Consider the following 23,993-nt stretch of genomic DNA (forward strand, 5'->3'; position numbering starts at 1 on the left):
CAGCCCCTCCTGCTGCAGCACCGTGGCGTCCCGGGGCCCACAGCCGCCCCCCCCTGCTCCCCCACCTCCCCCCCGCCCCCGGCAGTCAGTGCTGGGTCGCCACGGCACCCGTGGGAGCTGGGGGGAGGGGCCGAGAGGTCAGCAGTTCAGCCCGCTCGCCAGTCCCCACCCACCTGAGCCTGCTGCGAGCACAGGCTGGCATGGCATTTGGTCGTTTTGGACATTACAGACCCTGGCTCTTTAGATAGATAGATAGATAGATAGATAGATAGATAGATAGATAGATAGATAGATAGATAGATGCTTGCAGGAAGGAATATTTTGGGGTTTTGTTGTATTAATATATTTTTATTGATTTTAGAGAGGGAGAGATAGAAACATCAATGAGAGAGAACCATGGATTGGCTGCTTCCTGCACGTCCCCTTCTGGGGATCGATCCTGCAACTCGGGCATATGCCCTTGATTGAGATTGAACCTGGGACCCTTCAGTCCGCAGTCCAACGCTCTATCCACTGAGCCAAACCAGCTAGGGCAGAAAGTAATATTTTGACATCGTGACTTTAGGCAAAGACACTCTCCAGTTGACTCAACACAAGTTTCTAGTCAGAGAGCGTATGGAACAAATTTGAATTGTGCACCAAATTTAAATGCAGCGTAAAATGTTTTAGTTGGCGTGAGTGGAATCCTCTAGATTTCAGGCCACCATGTATGTCCACTATTTCCTCCTTTTGAAAAGCACTCTTGAATTTATCCTTTGTTTAGTCCTAAAGGAGCAAATGTTTTCTGTAAAGGGTCATGGTATTTTCAGCTTTGCGGCCATCAGGCCTGTTGCAGCTACTTCCCTCCGCCCTGAGCAGAGCAGCGGAGACGTTTCTATTGCGTGGTTCCAGGCCGACTATACAGGAACTGGCCGTGGCTTGGTCTGGCCCACTGACCCGCTGCAGGGGCTGAAGCAGCAGAGGGTCAGGGCCAGCCCGCACACATTCAGAGCTCCGCTGGCAGCTCTCAGCAGGACCAGAGCCAGCTTCCATTAGCACTAAGCATTTCATTAGCAGCTTCCTGGTTTTATTGGAGAAACATCTTAACTGCTGGCAAGCACTGGCCTCCAGGTAGTTTCGAGAGATATCTCCTTTCTAATCATCCCTTTCTGATCCTGTTAAGCAGCTCAACCGGCACCATCCATGCAGCAAGGGGCTGAGAGACGACTGCCTTAGGTGGCTGAGCTGTGTCAAGAGTCCAGTTCTCCCGACCTCAACCCCAGGTCTCTCCCAGTGAATAAGCACCGCCCCTTACAAACAGGGCGCCCCCCATCATGGGGGCAGAAGTGTGTCTCAGGGCTGCCCAGGGATGGCCTCACAATCACCCACCGCATCCTTATCCCTGGGGGTGGGGCCCAGGTGACCTTGAACCACCAGGACAAGGCGCAGTGCCCAGCTCCTCCAGCCCATCTGGTGGCCCAAGACACATGGCTGCAGGGCCAGGGGCCAGGGTCTGCCGAGGCCCCTGGTCTTCACAAAACCCACGGCATGCTTAAAAAAATAAACTTTATTAATATACCTGTCAAAGCCCAGGCTAAAATTATAGCAACCTATTTACAAAGTGCTGCCTGCGAGCCCGGCGTAGCTGCGCCTGGCACTTCTGCAAACACACAGCGAGCGCAGCCTCCACACAGGCGGGGCCACCAGAGCATTTACAGAACAACCCTCAGGGACAGAGCGCAAGGGAGGAGGGCAGGAGACCCAGGGAGAGATGGACAGTCAGACGCGGGTGGGAGAGAAGGCCCGGGCCTGCCTCAGTACTTCAGGCTGCAGGTCGGACTGCGGGGGACCCTGCCACCCTGCAGGGGCGGCGAGTTCCAGACGGCAGAGCTGGTGCGCTTGTGGTAGCGAGGCTTGCTCTTCCTGAAGATGTCCTCCAGGTGAAGCTGGCGAATGGTGCCGAAGAGCTCTAGCAGGTTCGGGGGGTGGCAGTACTGGTGGAGGATGGCCTGGCTGAGCTGGGTGCCTGCAGGGAACACAGGGCCGGGTCAGTGCCTTGGGGATCCCCATGCCCCTGCCCCACCCAGAGCCCTTATCAGCCTCTGCACACCAGCATGCCCCACCGCCTGCCAGGCCAGCTCCTCTGAGCCCTGCTCCTCCCGCCCCCACCACCAAACACCAATAATGCTCTCACTGCACGTTCCTCCTGCCAACTAGAATTAGGTGGCTTTGCCAGTCATCTGGCTTCCTGGCCACAATGACCCCTGCTAATTGACACCTCCCAAGTGACTTGAGTCAGATCCTGGTTACTGTGTGGTACAAATGAGGTGGCACTCACAAGAGCAAGCTGTCTTCTGTAGAGCGCTGACCCCTGGGGAGGGAGACTGCAGCCGCTCTGACCCCCAGCCCTGCAAACTCTGCAGAGCACCACTGTATGCACGGCCCCCACTCCACTGCCGCAGGCTTCACACCCAGGCCTGAGGCCGCAGGCACGCTCACCCACACTCCTGTTTAAACACTGGGGTCTCTAAACTGCAGGCTCAAATCCTGCTCAAGTGCCTGCCCCCACCTCGGGGCTTTCCTGCCTCCCCAGCTGGAACTCCCAGCCCGCGCTCAGTGCACTGCTGAACCCCATCACCTCTCTTAGCTCCGTTCCCACCCCACGCTGCTTATTTAGGTCCAAGTCTCATCTGGCCTGCTGGGCAGGACTGCAAGGAGGGGCCTAGAACCAGCCAGAACACCCAGCACCAGGTGCCCATAGCCAGCCCCTATTTAATGCATCTGTTGGGAACAAAGGCGTCCAACATGTGCTCCAAAGGTGAGCCCACTGGCCAGTCCCACTCTTTGCTGAGGGCGTCCCAAGGCTGGGTGCGGGCTTGCCAGGCCAACATGTCAGGTTTCTAGCCCCTGAGCACCACAGCCTCCCAACACCTGCATCGGCCAAGCCACTTCCTCCAGGGCCCCAGAAGTCCCAAGTGAGGACCCAGGACCCAGAGCTCCGGGCCCTGCTCACCTGTGGCCCAGGAGGGGATGGGCTTCCGGGGATGGGACTCATCATCAGTGGAGTCATCGCTGTTCAGATCCATCCCGTAGTCATCCAGGTTGATCTTGCGGGGAGCCCTGGGCACCTGCGGCGTCATTTGATATGAGGTACAGGCTGGAGACTGGAAAAATAAACAGGGGCGTCAGCTACCCCTTCCCCGCTCCTGCAACTCCCACCACCGAGGAGATGGGGCCCGGCCACCTCCCCTCCTTTCACAGGAAAAATCAAAAGGCTCAGGGTCGCTTTAAAAGTCACACCACACACACAGCCCTGACTCTTCCTTTTTCACGTTAAAGTAAGTTGCAACTGTACTTCCACGTCAGCATGTCTCCTGTGAACAGCTCCCGGGACTCCATTGGGAACCTCATGATTGAAACACCCATCTAGCGCAGTGGTTCTCAACCTTCTGGCCCTTTAAATACAGTTCCTCATGTTGTGACCCAACCATACAATTATTTTTGTTGCTACTTCATAACTGTGATGTTGCTACTGTTATGAATCGTCATGTAAATATCTGATATGCAGGATGGTCTTAGGCGACCCCTGTGAAAGGGTCGTTCAACCACCAGAGGGGTCGCGACCCACAGGTTGAGAACCGCTGATCTAGGGTGAACGTTCAGCTAACTTCCCACTTTCCAACCTTCACCTATGCTGCACTGAAAACCCTCATAATATGTTTTGTTTGTAAAGCATTCAACTGGAAGTCACCTAAATGCTTGTCAACAGGCTCTGGTTAAAGAAATTCTGATACAACTAGCTGGTACACAACAGTCAAAAATGAGAGATTTACAAGTGCTGAAGTAGATGTGTACAATATAAAAACAGCAACAGGGGAGGGGAAAAGTATCAAGCTACCAAATGGTATGTATGAGAGTAAATGCTTGTGTCCTCCCCAAATTCCTGTTAAATCCTCTCTCTCCACATGATGGTATTGGGAGGTGGGGCCTTGGGAGGTGCTTAGGTCACGAGGGTGGAGCCCTCAGGAATTCGATCAGTGCCCTTCACAGAGGCTCCGGAGAGCTCCGCCTCCCCTTCCCGGGTGCAAGGGAGGGCACAGCGAGAAGACAGCCGGCTGTGAACCAGCAAGACGGCCCCTAATAGACACTGAATCCGTCTCAAATAAATGTTTGCTTAAGCCACCTGGCCTGTGGTACTTTGTTAAAGCAGCCTGAGCAGACTGGGTAGCCTGTGTGCAGAGCCTGTGTCCACGTAGAACATGTAACAATACAGAGAGATGTACACTGAACTCAGGGTTTACTGCTTTATAAGTTTAGTGTTGTTTTAACAAATTCTAGTTTGAGAACAGGAAAGAACACACGCATCTAGAAGAGTAGAAACTCCTGGGCCGCCTGTGTCCTTCCTCTTTCTCATGGTCCTCAGATGTGAGCTGGCCTCCAGCTTTGGGAAGAGAATAAGCAGACTGGGGGCTCCTCTCTGTTCCGGTGCTTGGCCTCACCTGCACGTCCATGGTCGTGTTCGGGCCTTTGCTGGCCGCTGCAGCCTCCTTGGCTTTCTTCTGCTCCTCCTGTAGGCGCTGCTGCTTTTCCTGGGACCAGTGGCCAGCCAGGGGTTACGGGCCATGGGAATGTGCTCTCCCCAAGCCCCAGGCAAAACCCGCATGGCCAAGCAAGGCAGCTCCCGCCCCAGGAGCCACCAGATCAGAGCTCCCCAGCCCAACGCTCAGCACAGACCCCGAGCAAGCCCCACACCCACCACCCACCCCCGGCTCCCTTGTACCTTTTTCTTCCCCTCCAGTTCCCTCTGCAGCCTCTCCTTTTGCAGCCTCAGGGCTTTCTCCCTCTCCTGCAGCTCCCTGAGGACCAAGCAAGGGCCTGTCATGGTGGGAAGCTGAGCCCTGGCTCAGTTCCCATCCCTTCCAGGGAAGCTGGGCTCATGGCACTGGCTGTAGAAGGCAGAATGGCAGAATGGGCACAGCAGCCAAGAGCCCACAGCTGCACCTGTGCCCCAAGGGCTGGAAAGCGCCCAGCTGGGTGCAGGAGCACTCAGCTTTGGATCCACCAAATCTGGCCCCACGCTTCCACTTGACTTAGGGCTGAGCTTCTGCCTTTGCTGTGCAATGGAGATCCTAACACCTTTCCTCCCGTCACCACGAGAATCAGATGAGAAAACCTGAGTGACCTCGGATCGTCCCGGCCCACAGGGTGGACCGTGGGGCTCCAAGCCTGGCGTGAGCAGAGCTGGGCTGTTTCTGGGCTTTGGAGCCACCTCCACTTACTAGTTTGTGCCTTAAGGCATTTAACCTCCCTGCACCTGCCCTCGCTCTGGGAAGTGGAGCTGCTGGTTCCTACGCCACAGGGCCTTCGAGTGAGGATTCGACAAGAAACATGTGTAGAGCGTGTAGCTCAGTAACCCCTAAGCTGCCAACCATTACGACCATCGCACTGTCACCCCCATGAAGACCCTGGCACTGGGCGGCACACATGCAATTCTAAAACCACATCAACTGCCACCCACCGCCCTTTGTCCCCCCAGACTCCTGTCTCTGATTCTGCCGTAGGACCAGGACACTTTTGTGTCAGTCAAGAAGCACAGGGAGCCCTGACCGGGTATCTCAAATGGTTAGAGCATCGTCCCGATACACCAAGGTCGCGGGTTTGATCTCAGGTCAGGGCACATACAAGAATCAGCCCATGAATGCACAAATAAGTGGAACAACAAATCAATGTTTCTCTCTATAAAATCAATAAATTTTTTTTAAAAAGCACAGGGAGATGGTCCCCATGCAGTTCATCCCCATGGCTTCCACCCCCCACTCCCCACTGGGCCCAAAGCCACCTGAAGACTGGCCGGGACGTGTTGCCTGCTGTTTCTCAGGCGGTGGAGGCAGGAGAGGCAGCTGGGTATTCTAGGCCTGCTTGGGTATTCCCACCTCTCTGAACACACACATGGTCACAGTGCCCTTCATCACAGGCACAGATCCCACCTCTCCTGGCCAACAGTGACTGTGGCTTGTCCTCTTTGGCATCCCCAAGATCTGGCACAGCTGAGCACAGGGCGGGCCCCAGAATAAGCCTCACAGAACCCGCTGCAAAGACCTCTGCCTCTGAGAGCGGCAGACCCAGGCTCTGCTGCCATGGATACCAAGGGAGGCAGTTGGAAGTGATGGGGGAGGGAGGTCTGGGTTCTCATCACCACAGAGGAGGCATGTTTAGTGGGGAGGGTCTGCAATGCAGCCAAAGAACTCCTGCTCAAATGCCCATGGGGGGCCTGTTGAGCACCCCGCTGCCCCGCCATGTCAGCTAAGGACAAAATGGAACAGAGGGGGCAGCACACTGGCTGGAGGTAGCACTAAGAGAGTCCCAAGTGAACCCGCCCATTACGTCTTCCATCTCCCAGAGACGACGCCACATTCAGGGTCTGCCTGCTGCAGGCCTCTGGGTGCTGAGCCAAGGGAAGCGTGATCCTCTTTTGCAAAGCCCAAGGGAAGGGGGAACTGCTCTAGAGGACTGCTCCGTCTCTCGTCCACACAAACACATGTGGCTGGACATCGCCTTGGACCCCAGGGGCTGGCCCACCAGCCTGGCCCTCGGGGCTCCCTCACCTCTCGGCCTGGAGCCATTCCTGCTCCCTCCGCTGTTCCTGTTCCCGCTGCTCGGCCAGCCTCCTGGCCTCAGCCGCCTTCAGCAGACGCTCTTGCTCATCCTCTTCCTCCTTCTTCCTTGGCTGCTCTTCCTCCTCCTGTGAACACAGAGCAAAGTCAGGGCCTCAGGCCAGGCCCGGGCTGGGCTGGAGAGGTGCCAGAGGTCTGGGAAGGAGGGAGGGGTGGTTGACAGGAGGCATCAGAGATCGTCAGGGGCTGAGCCAGGGTCGCCCCACTCCAGGAGCCACAAATCACCACCCAGCTTGAAAAGGCATCTGGTGGCAGCTTCTTTTGCTGCTGCAGCAGATTTAAGGGCACAGACTGGAGCCAGACGCACTTGCTGTGACACTGAGCTATCATTTAAGCCCTTGGTTCCCTCATCGAGCAAATGGGGACAAAAACAGTAATACCTACACCTCACAGAGTTGCCGAGTTTATACACATACCTAGAACAGCGCCTGGCGCGGGGTAAATACTCAACCAATTCAGCCATCAGTGTCATGACCCCCAAGACAGATCTGTGTTCCGTGGGGTCATGAGATGGACAGCTCCAAGGAAGAGGTAGGTCCCTACTCTTTAGGCAGAACATCTCACCCTCACAACAGCCCTCTCCGGTAGATACCACTGCTACCTGAAGGAACCAAAGCACAGAGAGGTCAAGTAACCTGTGTGGGATCACACAGCTAATAAAAGAGCGAGAGCTGAGAGTGGAAGTCTGGCTTCGATCCATGTGCCTGACCCTCAAAGTGCCATCTCTACAGAAACACAAAGGCAGGCCACTGCCCCGCCCCCATCTCCAAGGCATTTGTGGAACCTCCTCAGGGCTGGACGCCACAAGACCCACCAGAATTAAGCCAACAAAGTGGGGTACGCCCAGCAGTCCTCAGGGGCTGAGGCAGCGCCCATCCTGCCCCGCCTCCTCCTCGATGCCCAACCCGCCACCTGCATTCGCACCTGTTGGGGACCCCTGAGCCTCCGTGCCTCCTCCTCCTGCTTCCTGCGCACCTCCGTCTTCTGGGCTGCTGCCATTTTCTTGGCCTTCTCCTCAGCCAGCCGCTCCTCCTTGGCCTGCAGAGCCCATCCCTACATGCCCATTAGAGCCGCCTCCTCACTCACTCAGCCCTACAGCCGGGTCCCAGAACGGTGACAGGCACCCACGCCCCTGCAAACCCGCTTGTTCCTCACAGCCCAGGGCAGGGGCACCTGGGTGCCTGTCCTGCCGGGAGCATGACCCACCCACTCGCTGAGGGCCGCTGCTTAGACCCCCCACCCTCAGCTGGGCTCAGAACGAACTCCAGGGCCCTGGATGGAGACGAGAGGGGTCCAGGGCGTCAAACCCCTAACTTCCTGAGGGGTCCAGTTCTAGTCCTCGGGCCACCAAGTTTGACCTGCTTGGGCCCCAGCAGGGAACAGCCCACTGGAACCTGGGCGCCCGCCCACCCGCCCGCGGCTCTCACCTTCTCGTTCTCCTCCCGCGGAGCCGTCCTCTGCGCGATCTGCTTTATCTTCTCCTCCCTCACTCGCTCGGCCCGCTCCCGGGCCTGCAGCACCTTCCGCAGGCGCTCCTCCCGCTTCCTGTGAGCACAGGGCAGTCAGCGGGCCCAGCGCGGCCTGGCTGCACAGGGCTGGGAGCTGCGCCACTTACAGCTTCAGCTCCTCCAGCCGCCGCCGCCTGTCCGCCTCCACCTTCAGCCTGCGCAGCTGCTCGGCCTCCTCCTTCCGCCGCAGGTTCTCCAGGCGCCGCTGCTCCTTCTCCTGGGTGGGAGGGGGTGCGAGCAAGGCCAGCCCCGTGCTGGGCCGGGGGCATAGCTGGCCCAGGACAACCCCCCAGGCCCACGGCCTCCAGCCAGATGGGCAGCAGCATCAGGCTGCTTCTGAGGGCAGCGTGGCCCACAAACACCCTCCGTTGCCACCCAGACTGAGGCTTGGCCTTCCGTCTTGCTTCTCAGGGACCCTAAGGCAGCGGTTCTCAACCTGTGGGTCGCGACCCCTTTGGCGGTCGAACGACCCTTTCACAGGGGTCGCCTAAGACCAGTGATGGCGAACCTTTTGAGCTCCGCGTGTCAGCATTTTAAAAAACCCTAACTTAACTCTGGTGCCGTGTCACATATAGAAATTTTTTGATATTTGCAACCATAGTAAAACAAAGACTTATATTTTTGATATTTATTTTATATATTTAAATGCCATTTAACAAAGAAAAATCAACCAAAACAATGAGTTCGCGTGTCAGAGGTGTCATAGGTTCGCCATCACTGGCCTAAGACCATCCTGCATATCAGATATTTACATGACGATTCATAACAGCAGCAACATTACAGTTATGAAGTAGCAACGGAAATAATTTTATGGTTGGGTCACAACATGAGGAATTGTATTTAAAGGGCCAGAAGGTTGAGAACCACTGCCCTAAGGCCTCCCAAGGGCCTGCGTCACCCGTGCCTTCGACTTAGCCCTGCCAAATTGAGGGCACCACAAAAAATAGGTTCAAAATTGGATGTATGCTCTGAGGATAACTATGTTCAAGTGCATTTAAAAGGAGAATGAAGAACGAGATTGGGAATTTATTCAGTGCTTTGTAACTTTTTTACGCTGTGTGTGTGCTTTAACAAGGAATCACAAACATTCTTAAGACAACTGGGAACATAGAAAATCTCAGCAAGTAGATCCAAAGAAGAACAAAATGGAAATTTCAGAACTAATAATTAATAACTGAAATAAATTCCGTGGATGGGTCCAAGAGCAGATGGAGAAGACAGACGTCAGTCAAACACGAAGATAAATTAGTGACATGTATCCAATCTGAACACAGAGAAAACATATGGAAGAGAAATTAATAGAGCCTGAGGCAACTGTGAGATGACACCCAAGAGTCTATCACTTGTGCCATCATTCCACAATGGGGAGAGTTCAATGCAGGGGAAATGCGGAAAAATAATGGCTTGGAAACACTCCAATTTGGGGAAAAGCTATAGATTCACAGATTCATCAAAACCCACGTAGCAGGATAAATCTAAGGAAACCCATGTCTAGCCACATCATAACCACACAGCTGCCAACTTGCTACAAAGGGGAAAATTCTCAAAAGCAGCCACAAAAGGGGGTGAAGGTGGGACAATGATTTGAACGACTGAAAACTTCTCCTCAGAAACAATGGGTGCCAGAAGGAAGTGGCACAACATTGGAAAGTGCTGGAAGGAAAGAACTGTTAACCAAGAACTCCATCTGCATTCAATGACATTATCCTTTGGAAGTGAAGTGAGACCAGTGACAATGTCCTCCAGAAGTGAAGTGAGACCTTCTCAAATGAAGAAAAAGTAGAGAATTTGTTGCCAGCAGACTCCTTCTCAAAGAATTGCTACAGGAAGTTCTGCAGACAAAAAAAGAAATGATACCAGAAGGACACGTGAAACATCAAGAATGAAAGAAAAAGAAAAATGATAAATATCTGGGTAAATATCGCTAGACTATTTTTTTCCTCTAGAGTTCTTTACCGTGTTTGACAGTTGAAAGAAGAGGTTTTACCAGTCTCACAGGGTAGTCCATGTACGAAGATGTAACATGGAAGAGAAGAATGGCGCACAGTGGGGGAGCAGTAAGATCTCTATTACAGTCGAACTGATTATCAATTCTAAAGTGGCTGTGAACATTAAGTCTGTAATGCAACCAGTACAGGACTGCAAAATGAGATAGTCAAGATCACAACAGACAAATTAAAATGGAATACTAAAAAATGTTCAAATATTTGCAAAATATAGATTTTACTGTATAATTTTCAACATAAACTTCACAGCCCTGACTGGTTTGGTTCAGTGGATGGAGCATCAGCCCGAGGACTGAAAGGTCCCAGGTTCGATTCTGGTCAAGGGCATGTGCCTTGGTTGTGGGCACATCCCCAGTGGGGGAGGTGTGCAGGAGGCAGCTGACTGATGTTTCTCTCTCATCGATGTTCCTAACTCTCTATCCCTCTCCCTTCCTCTCTGTAAAAAAATCAATTAAAAAAAAACTTCACTGTATAATTTTTAACATAAAAGTATTTTTTTTCTTTAAGATGGAGAAAGAAATAGAAGGAAAGAAAGATGGCCATGAGTCACAGAAGCTGAGCAGGGTACAGGAAGGACCTGGAGGACACTGGCCTTGGGGAGGCCCCCACGGGGAGGGATTAGGTGGCCCTTGGCTGGCTCTCATTCTCCAATGGCCAGACCCAGAGAAGACCAGCAGGAGGCTGGTCCTCGAACCATCACACCCACCTGCTCTTCTGTGAGGAAAGCAACTTGGAAGAAAACCCAGCGGCCTGGAAGGTGCCCGCCACCATCTCTTCCTGCCCTACGAGCCCAACAGACTCCTGCTTTCGACAGGGTTCAGCAAAACAGGTTTTTGTCTCAAAACTTGAGAGCTAAAATTTCCCAGCACAGGGCCGAAGACGCATCCTGTTGCACTGTGAATTTTATAGAAGACAAGAGTTGTTCATATCCTAGAATGTGCTTCTCTCTGCCCCAACCCTTGAAGGAGGGCTGGATGGTCCCTGCTCCCCAGAGGCCACCGTCACAGCCAAAGCAGAAGGCGGGAGGAAATTAAAGCGTCTGCCCCTTCTGCCTCCAGGGGCTTCAACCGAGCGTTCTCCCTTCATGCCAAGCCCGGTGCTGCATGCTGGACACCTTCCTCCCTGGTTCATCCAATCTCTGTGAGGGGCCAAGGAAACTTATGCCCAGAGATTAGAAAATTAGTCCCTTGTGACCTAGTGAGGACCCCTGGCCTCCTGAGGACTGTCCTACCCTCACCAGATGCCCCGGGCAGGGACCTGGGCTCCCTAAAGCAGGAAAAGGCAGCTTCCTAGACCTCTCAGCCATCCCATGCGCCCTGCAAGGCCCCACTCAGTCTGGATTAGGCACAGGAGTTCCCTGTAGGATGAACAGTCTGAGGCTGGTTCACTGCTGTGGTCTTGGTGCCTACTAGGTGCCTGGAAGAGAAACAGGTATTAAGGGCTCCCTGCCCACTTGCTGGCATATTGGGAGGTAAGCCGTCGCCACCGCTGCCCAGAGCCCAGCCTCTTGCAGGAGAGGCCAGTTCAGGAGCCACCTGCCCAACTGCTCGGAAGCACCTTGACCTGCCAGCCGCACGGCAATACTGCCGAGGCCTGGGTGGGGCAGAGTCCTCGCAGGAGGCCCTTCGAGGCACCAGGGGGAACTTAGAAATGAAGCGGCTGCAGCTTTGCAACTCGGAGCCCGAGAGCCAGGACTCAGGCCAGCAGATCCCAGCTCTCTGTGGCTCCTTGCTCACGGCGGGGGGCCCAGCCCAGCTCTGAGGTGTCTGGGAAGAGAACAGCTTCTGTGGCCTCCTTTTCAGAGGCCCCTGCTGACAGTTCCACCCGCAGTCACCTGTCTGACTTTCAAGCACCCATTGCCCCGCCCTCCCCTCAGGGTGGTAGCTCAGGTGTGTGGCCCAATAAATCTCAGCTCAGACCCTGAGAGGAAGCCCAGGGCTGGGCAGGACGGATGGAGGTGGCTCATCCCCAACGAGTGTGAAGATATCACAAGTACGTCCTACACCCAAACCCTCAAGGCACTGGGGTGTGGGATGGGTGGTCAGGGAGTGGGCCTGCTAAGCCAATTCTTCAACTTCCCAGCCCAGGGGTCACACCGAGATGGCCAAGCCTCTAGGCCACAGTACAGAACCCAAGAGGTCAGGACAGTCCCCACATGTCAAGGCAGCTCATGGCCCTTGACCAGAGCCAGGTCACACCTGCCTTAGCGCAGACCCACGCTGTTCCCAGCAGCCTAGGGGCCATCCAGGAGCCTGCAGCCATGCAGCCCCACTCTTGCAGAGCTCAGCCTGGGGCACGGGCTCCCTCACCTTAGGGTCCACACGCAGGGGAGTGTTCCGCTTAACGAAGGATTTGATGACACGGCTGCGGGAGGCCGAGGTCGGGGTCATGAGCATCTGGTTCCTCTGCATGGTGTGCAGGAAGGTCCGGACAGGCTGTCCCACCAGCAGACGGGACCAGGGTCAGGACCAGGGGCGGGGCTCAAGGGCGGGGCAGAGGCCCTGAGGGCAGACTGACGCCCACTCACCTTGCTGGCTGGACAGGGCGGGGAAGGGGTCTTGCTCTGGGGGAGCTGCAGCTCCTCGCCCAGCTCACTCACAGCTTCCTTGTTGTTGAGCTTCCTTCTGCCGCTGTGCTTCCTCCTACAGGTGCGGGAGGCAGCAGCGCCAGGGGCTGACCCCGGGGGGGCCCCTCCAGAGCCCTAGCCACACCCCATAAAAGTTCACCACTATGAAGAAAACTGGGACCAGCCCATAGGACTCTACGCTGCGGAGGTGGGGTCTCCCTGACTGGCCCTCCACTGCCCAGGCAGACAAAGGGAAGGGGCCAGTCCGAGGTCACATGGCCAGGAGGACACAGAAGGATGGAGTCTAGGATCTGGTCGCTTCCTCCCAGGCCAGGCTTGTTCCCCAGCATCAGGCTGCCTCCTTCATTAGGTCAGAGCACCAGGCCCCTGACCACACGCCCAGCCTCCCCAAGAGGACTCGAGCTTCATGCCCCTCTGGGTCCCTCGGAATAGTGGCCCACACCCCTTCCCAGATACAAACCTGATACTCTGGGGTGGCTTCTCGGGGCCCTCTGTTTGATGGATCTTGGCCTCTGTGAAGAGAGCGATTTCAGTGAGGGAGCATGATAGCATGGAGGGTCGGAAGGGGCCCACTGGTGGCAGCTGGGCAGGGCTCTCTCCTGGCAGACCCCAGGGTGCCCAGTGGCAGAAGCATCAGCCTTAGCATCACTGGCCTGGGTAGATCTGTGGACACCCAGAGCCAGCACGCAACCCCCGGCCCAGGGTCTGCTCACCCCCCAGCCCAGCCTCTGTGACGAGAACTACAGGACAAACCAGGACCTGCCACCTCTACCAGAGCTGGGGTGCCTTTCAGGAACAGAAGCCTATGGAAGGTGCAAGCTCTAACAGACCCACTGACGAGCTTCCAAAGCCCACCTCCTGGCCCGCTCAGCTGGAGCCGACGTGACAAGAGGGGAAGGATCCTATGCAGGAGCCGACGTGACAGGAGGGGAGGGTTCCTATGCAGGGTCCCCATGGGGGCAGGGGCGGTCAGTCCATTTTGTCTCACTGCCAGCACAAGCACTGATCCTTCCCCCATCCTTTATTCCAAAGGGTCCTTGCAGCCCCCCAGGGAGCTGTGGGGCTGGCATGCCATTGTCCCTGACCCTGGGTCACAGGGGAAGCTGAGTTCAAGACCTCGCAACTACAGTGCTCTTCCCACCAGGGAAACCTGAGCTGGACCCCAGGCACCTGTGGCAGACTGGGGATGCCAGAGCCCAGAGCCTGTGGCACTCCGTTCTCTGTAGACAGGGACCCACAAAGGTGAGAAGTGAGCCAGAGGCAAGGACAAAACAAGATGCCAGCACACAGCTCCTCCTGCTGCCCCCTGGAGTGGAGTCCCAGGCCTGCCCCAATTCAGCCCCCTGCCCCCGCCCCCCCCCCCCCCCCCCCGCCCCCGGTTCCTCCCCCGTTCCCTGCACCAACCAGCCATGGCCACTCACGTGACACTTGGCAGCAGCTCCAGCCAAAAGGTGGGAGATGGGTCTCATTTACCTTCAACTTATCGGCCCAGAAAATGTGGCTTCCCTCTTCCCAGAGAGAAAGTCCGACCGAGGCCACAGGCCCGCATGCCGCTGGGTGTCTGCACATGGCAGGTCAGGAAGACTCACCTTGCTGCCCCACGGAGGGCTTGTCCTGGCCACCGGCCGCAGGCTGCGAGCTGGGCATGCTAATGACAGTCTTGGGGGCACCTCGGGGCCACAAGGTACTCTCTTCATTCTTGGGGACCTGAGGGAAGAACCAAGACTGCAGGGGACTACCCACGAGGCTTGCAACCAGGGCAGCAATGAGCAGTGGCAGTTTGTCCCGGGCAAACCCTGTGAACCTGTCCCCAGCCCCCTTTTCTATGGCTTCTTAGGGAGCCAACGCAGTCCAGCCCAGGCTCATTTCCCCACCTAGTCCTTCTCCTGTTGCTTCGACTATCCTAGACCCTTCCTGTTTCTTTTTTTTTTTAAAATATATTTTATTGATTTTTCACAGAGAGGAAGGGAGAGAGATAGAGAGCTAGAAACATCGATGAGAGAGAAACATCGATCAGCTGCCTCCCGCACATCCCCCACTGGGGATATGCCCACAACCCAGGTACATGCCCTTGACCGGAATCGAACCCGGGACCCTTCAGTCCGCAGGCCGACGCTCCATCCACTGAGCCAAACCGGTTCCGGCCTGTTTCTTTAATTAATGTACTCTGAAACTAAAAATAAGCCCTAGTCGGTTTTTCGGTTTGGCTCAGTGGATAGAGCACCGGCCTGCAGACTGAAGGATCTCAGGTTTGATCCAGTCAAGGGCACATACTTGGGTTACAGGCTCAATCCTGGCCCTGGTCGGGGCATGTGCGGGAGGCAACTAATCAAGGTGTCTCTCTCACATCGAAGTTCCTCTCTCTCTCTCCCCTCTCTTCCTCCCCCTCGCCCTCTCCCTCCCCCTATCACTTCCCCTTTCCCTCTCTTTCTGTCTCTCTCTCTCCCTCCCTCTCTTTCACGCTCTCTAAAAATAATTGGAAAAATATCCTTGGGTGAAAATGAACAGAAGAAAAAAAATCAGACTTTAGGAGTCTGCACCTGGGACTCACTGCACAGAGCACCAGCTCCAAGGCCCTCGAGCCCTCCCTGGCCTGCCGGCCTTACCTCAGGCCCAGCCTCCTCCATCGGCTCAGCCTCCTTGCTGGGGTCCTCCTCGGGGCTGAAAGCAGAGAAGGAGATACTGTGAGCCCACCAGCAGCATCGTCCCCCCAGGAGGGCCGCCTCCAACCCCTGGGGTAGAGACCCCAGAGGAGTGCATGGCACATCTCGGCCAACCCTCTGGTTTTACAAACGAGGAGACTGAGGTCAGGGAGGCTGACCACGCATCCCTGTGGTTAATGCCGTTCTCGAACCTGCGCCCTCTACCCAGGGCCAGTGTGTTCCGCTCTCCTCCTGCCTCCAGGGGCTCTCAGCTTCCCCGTGTTTGGGGGCCACTCCTGTTAGTGAAACTGCTGAGTCTGAAGATACTGAGGTGAAGGCATGTGAACAGTCATCGTAGTCAACTCACTCTGAGGGGACAGCCGGCCGGGCTGGAGTGCTAGTTCATCCAGTTACCTCCCCTGCGGCCCTGGGCAGGTTACAGGAGCTTCCTCGTCTGTCAGCTGGGGTGATAATAGCATCAGCTGAAAGGGCTGGGGTTCCTTTCGTTAACCCACGTAGGGCACTTAGGAGAGTGTTTGCCATGTACAAAGGGCTCTGTCACTTCAGCAGTTTTTATCATCAGATCCCAGCTCAGAGGACCATGGTCCCAGTGGGAGCCACAGAGGAGGACAGGCAGCTCCAAGAGTCAGGGCTGGCTGCATGGAGGAGGTGGCGTCCTGCCAGGTGGAACAAAAGTGGGGAAAGGTATCCCCAGCAGAGGGAACAGCTTGTACGAAGACCCTGAGGCATGAAGACCCTGAGCATGAAATGGCAAGTGATGGGGCAGCTGGGGCTCATGCGCCACACGCGGACTTGGGCTCGATCCCGCTGATGTGGAGGATGTGGCCCTTGATGGTTGTTGGGAGGTTCCTGGAACTTTATAAAAACTGTCCAAGAGGGAGGGAGGGAACGAGGCAGGGAGACCAGCTCAGGTCAAATATAAAGTGAAGGGCTGCCCTAGCCGGTGTGGCTCAGTGGATCGGCCTGTGAACTGAAGGGTCCCGGGTTCGATTCCAGTCAAAGGCACATGCCACTTGATTCCCAGTGGGAGCGTGCAGGAGGCAGCCAATCAATGATTCTCTCTCATCATTGATGTTTCTATCTCCCCCTCCCTTCCTCTCTGAAATCAATAAAAATATATTAATAGCCCTAACCAGTTTAGCTCAGAGGATAGAGCGTCAGCCTGCGGACTGAAGGGTCCCAGGTTCGATTCCGGTCAAGGGCATGTACCTTGGTTGCGGGCACATCCCCAGTAGGGGGTGTGCAGGAGGCAGCTGATTGATGTTTCTCTCTCATCGATGTTTCTAACTCTCTATCCTTCTACCTCCTCTCTGCAAAATTTCAATAAAATATACTTTAAAAATACATATATATATATTAATAAAAAATAATAATAAAATAAAAATAAAGGGAAAGGCTTGGAGGCAGAAGACCAGGGTTCTAGCCCAGGCTCTGCCACCCCTTGCCATGGGACCCTGGGCCACCCTCTCTGAGCCTTAGTCTCCCAACCTGTAACTTTGGGATAATGCCAGTGCTCAATGCACTGCTGGGAAGATTAAATCCATAGAACCTCTTGCTGACTGAGCTCACACTGTACCAAGCACCCCGCTACAGGCTTTGCTCATGTTATCACTGAACCTACAAGCTAGTGTGGTACTGAGAGGCAGGGGCCAGTCTCACTTTAGATTTGAAGACACTGAGGCTCAGAGAGTGGAAAATTAACAAAAGGACATATAGCTTGAGGGGCAGGTCTGGGGTATGTACCCAGGATCTCCTGCCCCAAGACTCAGCCTCCTTTGCTGGTAGTCTGCAGCCCACGGTCATTTCCATGGGCATCATAACAAGCAGAGCCCAGGGGCTGAGCAACAGACCCCCAGGGCCACAACTGGTGGCTCTTGCCCAAGCAGAAACTTGGATTCTTTCTTCTCCCACCTCTGGGAGCCCTTCCCACCCTCCAAGGCCCAGATCAAACCGCCCCGACCCCAACACACAGACACACACACGCTGGACTCCAAGGTCTTGGGTCATGCCTTGTTTCCCTGTAATAATTCACCCCCCAGCATGGCCCACCTGGCACCCACCACCACTCCTGCCGGCCTCTGCTCCCAATCACACCTGGGAATCAAACTCTCTTGCTGGGCACCAAGCCTCCAGACTCCATCTGCCCAGCTGACCCTCCCCTGGCTCAGCTTGGTGTGGCAGCCCCCGGCCCCTCCTACCTTTTCCGGATGTGGTTTCTGTTTGCATCCTGAATGTTAGCAATCTTTCTCTTCTTCCCTCGGTTCTTCTGAGAGGGCGTTTTGGGCATCAGCTCCGGCTCCTTGATGAATTCTCTGTTGGTACAAGAAGGGTGTTATTTGTGGCTGCCTGGAACCACTGACACCCTCCCTTTCCCAGCCCAACCCCTACCCATTTCCTGGCAGTGACAGGTCAAGTTTGGGTGACTAGCACCAAGTGAGTTCTCCAAGACCACATGCAAGTCCCCTGACAGGCACTTGGGGCTTCCTCCCAGAGATGCAGCAGGGGAGCAAGGTTGCCAGGGGAGCATGTACAGCTTCTGAGGCCCAGCCCAACACCTCTCCCTCCTCTTCCCATTATACCAGGTCGGGCCCCAGCACACTGAGCACTCAGGAGAGACCCAGCAGCCTGTCTGTCTTGCCTGCCCAGTCAGGAAATGGGCAGCTGTCTCCCCAAAGCCATAGCAGCCAGGCAGCCCCTGGTGCCTCCTGCCAGCCTGCCCCATCCCTGCCCTCACCTGGTGAACATACGCCTGGCCTCCTCCTGGATTTCCTTGAGCCACACAAAGTGTGTGTCCGCTTTGCATGCAAACTCCATAAGCTTCTGGTCACACAGCTGCAGCAGGTGGACAGGCCCTGGGGCTGTCGTCCCCATGGTGGCTCTGTCTGGGGAAAAACAAAAACAAGAGGCACAGGGGTTCCGGACTGGGAACTGGAACCTTCTCCAGGGAGAGAGTGCCAGGCCATAGCGCGCATCCCCCAATCACCACAGGACACCCAGTGCCTGAATCAGGGCCCCTCCTCCTCATAGCTATTCCCGAGATGCAGAATTCCAAATGCCAACCCACTAGCCTCATTTTTGCAAGAAGAAGGGCCTGTCCTACTCACACTCTTCAAATGCCTTCCCTCTACCCACCCACAGCACCCTGTCTCCATAAGTCCACACTTCCAAACCAACTCTGGTATCAACAGTCCTCTGTACAAATGGCCTTTTGGGCTTAAAGTGACAAGCCACAGCCAACTGCCTTCCCAGACCAGGGAGAAGCCGCAGGACACCTATCCACCCTCACAAACCCAGCCCTGCTCTGACTCTCCTATGGGTTCTCCTCTTCCTCCCTGTGGGTGAGCCAGGGCTTGGACACAGCCACCCTGAGCTACACACAAGCTACCCCAGGCCTCTCGCCAAGGAACATAGAATCCAGCTGCCTCTTCAAGAGGCCAGTGAACGGAAGGCGATCTGTGTTCCAAGGGAGTCAGTAAGAAAGGAGGGAGCAGAGACTGTGTTTCTCCAAGAGGCCCCACAACCTTCTTTCTCCTTGAGCTGAAATGCCCCAGACGTGGATAATGAAGCATGAGGGGAGCAGAGAAGCAATGCCTTCTTTTAAAGAAAACTTCTGTAGAATGATTGGGTAGGGGAGAATACAAAACCAGTTTTCTCTTCATTTCTTAAAAATCAGCAGCTCAGGAGGGGAACCAAGATGGTGGCGTAGGTAAATGCTGGCACTCGCCGCCTCCCACAACCACATCAAAATTACAACTAAAATACAGAACAACCATCATTCAGAACTGCCTGAAAGCTGGCTGAATGGAAGTCCTGTAACTAGAGAAGTAAAGAAGAAAGCACGTTGAGACTAGTAAGAGGGGTGGAGGTGCCAAGCGGGCTGGGCTGGCACCCACATGGGCTTCAGAGGTCGCCCTGAGGAGCAAAGGGTCCCAGCCCCACACCACACCCCCACCCAGGGTCCCAGAGCTGGGAAGAGAAGCCCCCATAACTTCGGGCTGTAAAGACCAGTGGGGATTGTGGCTGAGAGACATGGTGGCTGCTGGAGACCCAGGTGTCCCTCTTAAAGGGCCCTGGCACCAACTTATGCAGACTCGCTTCCTCTGAGCTCCAGCGCCTGGAGGCGTTGGGGGAACCAGACACATATGGGGAGGAAGGGATTGTCTGGCATTGGGACAGGAACTTGGGGAAGGCTTTCTACCAGACGGAGGTGCTGGCAGGGGTTATTGTTCCTAGGCCGAGACCTCCCCTGTCCCAGGCCTGACTGGCAACCATATCTGAGTCCCCATCAACCTGGAGCACACTGTTTACTCCACCTGGTGACTCCCTAAGACCCCATCCAATTTGCAGCCCCACCTAAACTGTTTGTAGCAGCTTTTCCATATAAAAGGCCTGTCCTGGCTCAGGCTTCAGACTTTGCTAAAATCTTTCAAACAAGCTGCAGCTGGTGTCAGCATGCCCCAAACCTATCAATAAAAGGCCCAAGACCAGGTACCAGCAACAGCCTATCTGACTTCACAGTTGGGCCTCATCTAGGCACTTCCAAACCCGATACAAATAGAAGGAAGTTGCAGATCTCTCTGTAGCTCCTGCCAGGTGGCCCTGGGCAGTAGCTGACTTTGCACCTCCCTGGAGGCCCTAGAGCCATTGCACCCGGTGGACAGCTTCAGACCATATCAGATTACAACCCTACACATCCACAAGTGACACACTCAAGGGGCAGACTCAGTGAATACCAAAGCCCCACTGAAGCAAGTCCTGCTCCATAAGGGTGTTTCCTGCACAGCAGCTCTTCCACTGTAGTCACAGCTGGTCCTCACAGCCAATTGGCCTGGAGGTCAATTCCTCCCAGTGACGCCAACAGCAATCAAGTCTCAACTACAACTAGACTGTGCACATGGCCCACAAAGGGGCCCGCCTACAGTGCCCAGCTCAGGTGACTGGGGAGGCTGAGCCACTGGGCCCTACAGGACACCTACCACACAAGGCCACTCTACCAACTCCAGGAGACATAGCAGCTCTACCCAATACACAGAAACAAACACAAGGAAACAGTCAAAATGCGGAGGCAAAGAAACATGCCACAAAAGAAAGATGGAAGAAAGCAAAACTACCAGATACAGAGCTCAAAACAACAGTTATACGATTACTCAAGGGTCTTCATGAGACCTTCAAGGGACTTGGTGAGACTTTCAAGGATCTTACACAGGGAAGTTAGTTTTCAGCAGAGCTCATCTTTAAAAAGGGTCACCATAGTTGGGACAAAGGTGACCCTGAGAAAGGAAGAATCAGTGTATCAACGATGAGGCTAATGGGAAGAGTAGCAAAAATGTCTTCAGCCGTGTCAAACCCTGTGCACAAACCCAGAGCACCCAACATCCCACCGAGAGAGAAGGGAGCTCATTCCTTCCCTCCCTGATACTTCCCTCACACCACACACCGGACTAGAGGCCCCACCGCCCTCCTTTAGTGATGCCTGTTCTTTTGAGAGTGCAAGAGGTTAGGGAGCTGCTCCCATTTACCAAGTCCTATTCCACGCCCAGGTGTGGCATCTCATTCATTCTCACCTCAACCTCAAGGATACCCAGGTGCAGAGGAGGAAACTGAGGCAAAGAGAGATGAACTCAGCCATCCTGGGGCCTCTATAATCCCCATCCTGGGGATTTAAACTGTGCTCTTAACCACAAGCTATGCGGCCTACTCGATTTAAACCTCTGAAAGGCAAGCGTCACGTTCTGGCTTTGGGCACCTCCAGGGAAGGCTACCGTGTCTGGATGGAACTGAACCGCTGACAGAGAACCTGCCTGGGGAGTGACAAGGGGCATCCGGAAAGGGTTAGTTTAAAATGTTGCTCAGCTGGAGGCGGAGGTGTTGAGCGAAACTGTACAGAAACGCCGTCTGGCATAATCCATCACACACCCCGGTGTGTGTGTGTGTGTGTGTGTGCGCACTTCCTCGCATCTAAGTCAACAAACGGCCTCCTAGGCACACAACAGGGTGCTAGGCACCCGGAGGGGACGGGGTTATTTTCTCAGAACCTGGTGACCTAGGTGGACGATGGGGGGCTCATCTCAGGCCCGGGACTAAGGAAGGTCACCTCGCCACGTGAAAGAGGTGACCGGTCCATTCCCGGGTGGAAAGGGGGAACCCCTCCCCGACCGGAGTTCAATCGCTAACCACCCCACTCCCCTGTCGGCCACGGGGGCACACTCACTCGGTTGCACAGCATCTCCTAAGTGCTACTCAGATCCAAGTCCCATGGTCTCAGACCCTCAGCTCCCAAGCTCATGGCTCCACGGATGCAGTGGAGTTGTGCAGAACAGGGCAAACCTATGACTATAGGCTGGAGCAATCGGCAAGTTTACCAGGGCGCCTGCAAAACTTTAAGCCTATGGGGTAAAAGAAATCGCCAGTCAGGCCACCTATTGGCTACTTGGATTGGCAGTCTGTGGGTCTATGGGCGGGGAAAGGAAGCATGCCAGAACGATAAGACCCAGCATGCACTGGGAAGGACCCAGGGGCATGGGGGCACCTCTGGTATCCTTGTGGTGCCAACTCCTGGATCTCCCAGGTAACGCTGGTCCAGGTGTAAGGGACAATCAATGGGTCTGCGCTGCCTGTCACTACCTGAACCAATTAAGCAGAGACAGGATTGAATCATATATGAGCATTTATTCCAATACTGGCCGGCAGCAGGTCAAGCACAGAAATCTCTCTCTACCCCGCCCCCACCCCATAAGCCAGCTGCTTATATTGGGTAGAAGGACAAAGATTACGTGGGGAAGTAGGCAAAAGGCATGCCAAATGGGCAGTTTACAGGTCTGGAGATTTGCAAAAGCATGTGGGTATGCAAAGGCTGGAGGTCTTCAAAGGACTAGTGACATACAAAGGGCTGGGGACCTTTAAAGGGCTTAGTGATATGCAAAGGGTTATGGGTCTTCAAAGGGCTGGTGATTCCAGTTTCTGCAACAAGGTGTTTAAGGTTATTTTTCCATGAAAATGGCAGCTCCCTGATGGGGAGGATGGACTGCATTTCCAGGTGAGCGCCCAGGTCCCACATGCAATGCCCAGCCAGGTTAGAAAGTGCTTTCTTTAATCAGAACAAAACAATCATGGTTAACAGAGCAAGATTAATATTTCTTACAATTACAACTGGTCCCCAATATTCTATTTCTGCCCCTATCACAGGAAGTCTTGCACTTTGCCATTTCTTCATTCAGCTATGTCTTCCATACAGGAAGTGTGATTGACAACTGGAAGGTGTTTCACAGGAAAGCGCAACAAAATCTTTATATGTTTGCGAGGCTGTTGTAGCAAAAGCACCATAGACAGAGTGGCTTAAGTGACAGAAACGTATAGTCCTCACACTTCTGAAAATCGGAAGTCCGAGATCAAGAACTGCAGCAGGGTGGTCTTTTCTGAGAGCTGCGAGGGAGAACCGGTTCCAGTCCGCTCTCCTGGCTTCCAGTGACTTGGCAATACTGGCAAACCCGATCTTTCTTCCTTCACAAAGACGCAGAGGCTGCAGGAGACCCAAATGTCCCTTTAAAAAAAAAAAAAAAAAAATTATTGATTTTTTTTACAGAGAGGAAGGGAGAGAGATAGAGAGTTAGAAACATCGATGAGAGAGAAACATCAATCAGCTGCCTCCTGCACACCCCCTACTGGGGATGTGCCCGCAACCAAGGTACATGCCCTTGACTGGAATCGAACCTGGGACCCTTCAGTCCACAGGCTGATGCTCTATCCACCGAGCCAAATCAGCTAGGGCCAAATGTCCCTCTTAAAAGGCCCCGGCATGAACTTAGACTTGCTTCCTCTGAGCTCCAGTGCCGCCTGGAGGCATTGGGGGACCCAGACACATGGGGAGGAACTGGATTGTCTGGCATCGGGGCAGGAATTCAGGGATGGCTTTTTACCAGGCAGCGGTGCTCTTGTTTTGGTGGTGGTAATAGTGAGGAATTGGATTAGTAACAGAAGAAAAGAGAACCATAAATATCAAAAAGGGAAATCTTCCCCCAAAGAATCTTAATTACTGTAAAATATGCCTTTTATATTTCATGCCTCTGACTTTTAGCAAACTTCAAAATCAAAGTCTTGCCCACTGGTGTGGCTCAGCAGTTAAGCATCGACCCATGAACAAGAGGTCGCTGGTCCGATTCCCAGTCAGGGCGCATGCCCAGGGTTGTGGGTGAGGTGCTGGAGGCAGCAAATCGATGTTGCTGTTTCTCTCTCATTGATGTTTCTATCTCTCTCTCCCTTACTCTCTCTCTAAAAATCAATAAAAACATATTTTTAAAAATCAATAAAAACATTTTTTTAAAAAAAATCTTTACTCTTGCCAAAACCGGTTTGGCTCAGTGGATAGAGCGTCGGCCTGTGGACTGAAAGGTCCCAGGTTCGATTCCGGTCGGGGGCATGTGCCTAGGTTGCGGGCACATCCCCAGTGGGAGATGTGCAGGAGGCGGCTGATCGATGTTTCTCTCTCATTGATGTTTCTGGCTCTCTGTCTCTCTCCCTTCCTCTCTGTAAAAAATCAATAAAATATATATATAAAAAAAATCTTTACTCAGGCTAAG

At 54.4% G+C, this 23,993-nt stretch overlaps 1 protein-coding gene across 1 annotated transcript; it reads right to left on the minus strand.

Moving 5' to 3' along the window:
• Positions 1-1,544: 1,544 nt before the first annotated feature.
• Positions 1,545-18,293, minus strand: LOC118651926 (inner centromere protein-like). The gene is made up of 15 exons (XM_036301640.1): positions 18,152-18,293; positions 17,616-17,729; positions 15,361-15,415; positions 14,344-14,461; positions 13,215-13,266; positions 12,695-12,809; positions 12,477-12,602; positions 8,269-8,378; positions 8,081-8,198; positions 7,578-7,691; positions 6,585-6,721; positions 4,760-4,835; positions 4,479-4,568; positions 2,993-3,143; positions 1,545-2,005 (listed from the first exon to the last, which is right to left on the minus strand). The coding sequence occupies exons 1-15, from the start codon at positions 18,286-18,288 to the stop codon at positions 1,794-1,796; spliced, it is 1,725 nt and encodes a 574-aa protein (XP_036157533.1). The 5' UTR covers positions 18,289-18,293; the 3' UTR covers positions 1,545-1,793.
• Positions 18,294-23,993: the final 5,700 nt, after the last annotated feature.

The sequence above is a fragment of the Myotis myotis genome, unplaced genomic scaffold (assembly GCF_014108235.1).
Source record: "Myotis myotis isolate mMyoMyo1 unplaced genomic scaffold, mMyoMyo1.p scaffold_m19_p_3, whole genome shotgun sequence".
NCBI lineage: Eukaryota > Metazoa > Chordata > Mammalia > Chiroptera > Vespertilionidae > Myotis > Myotis myotis.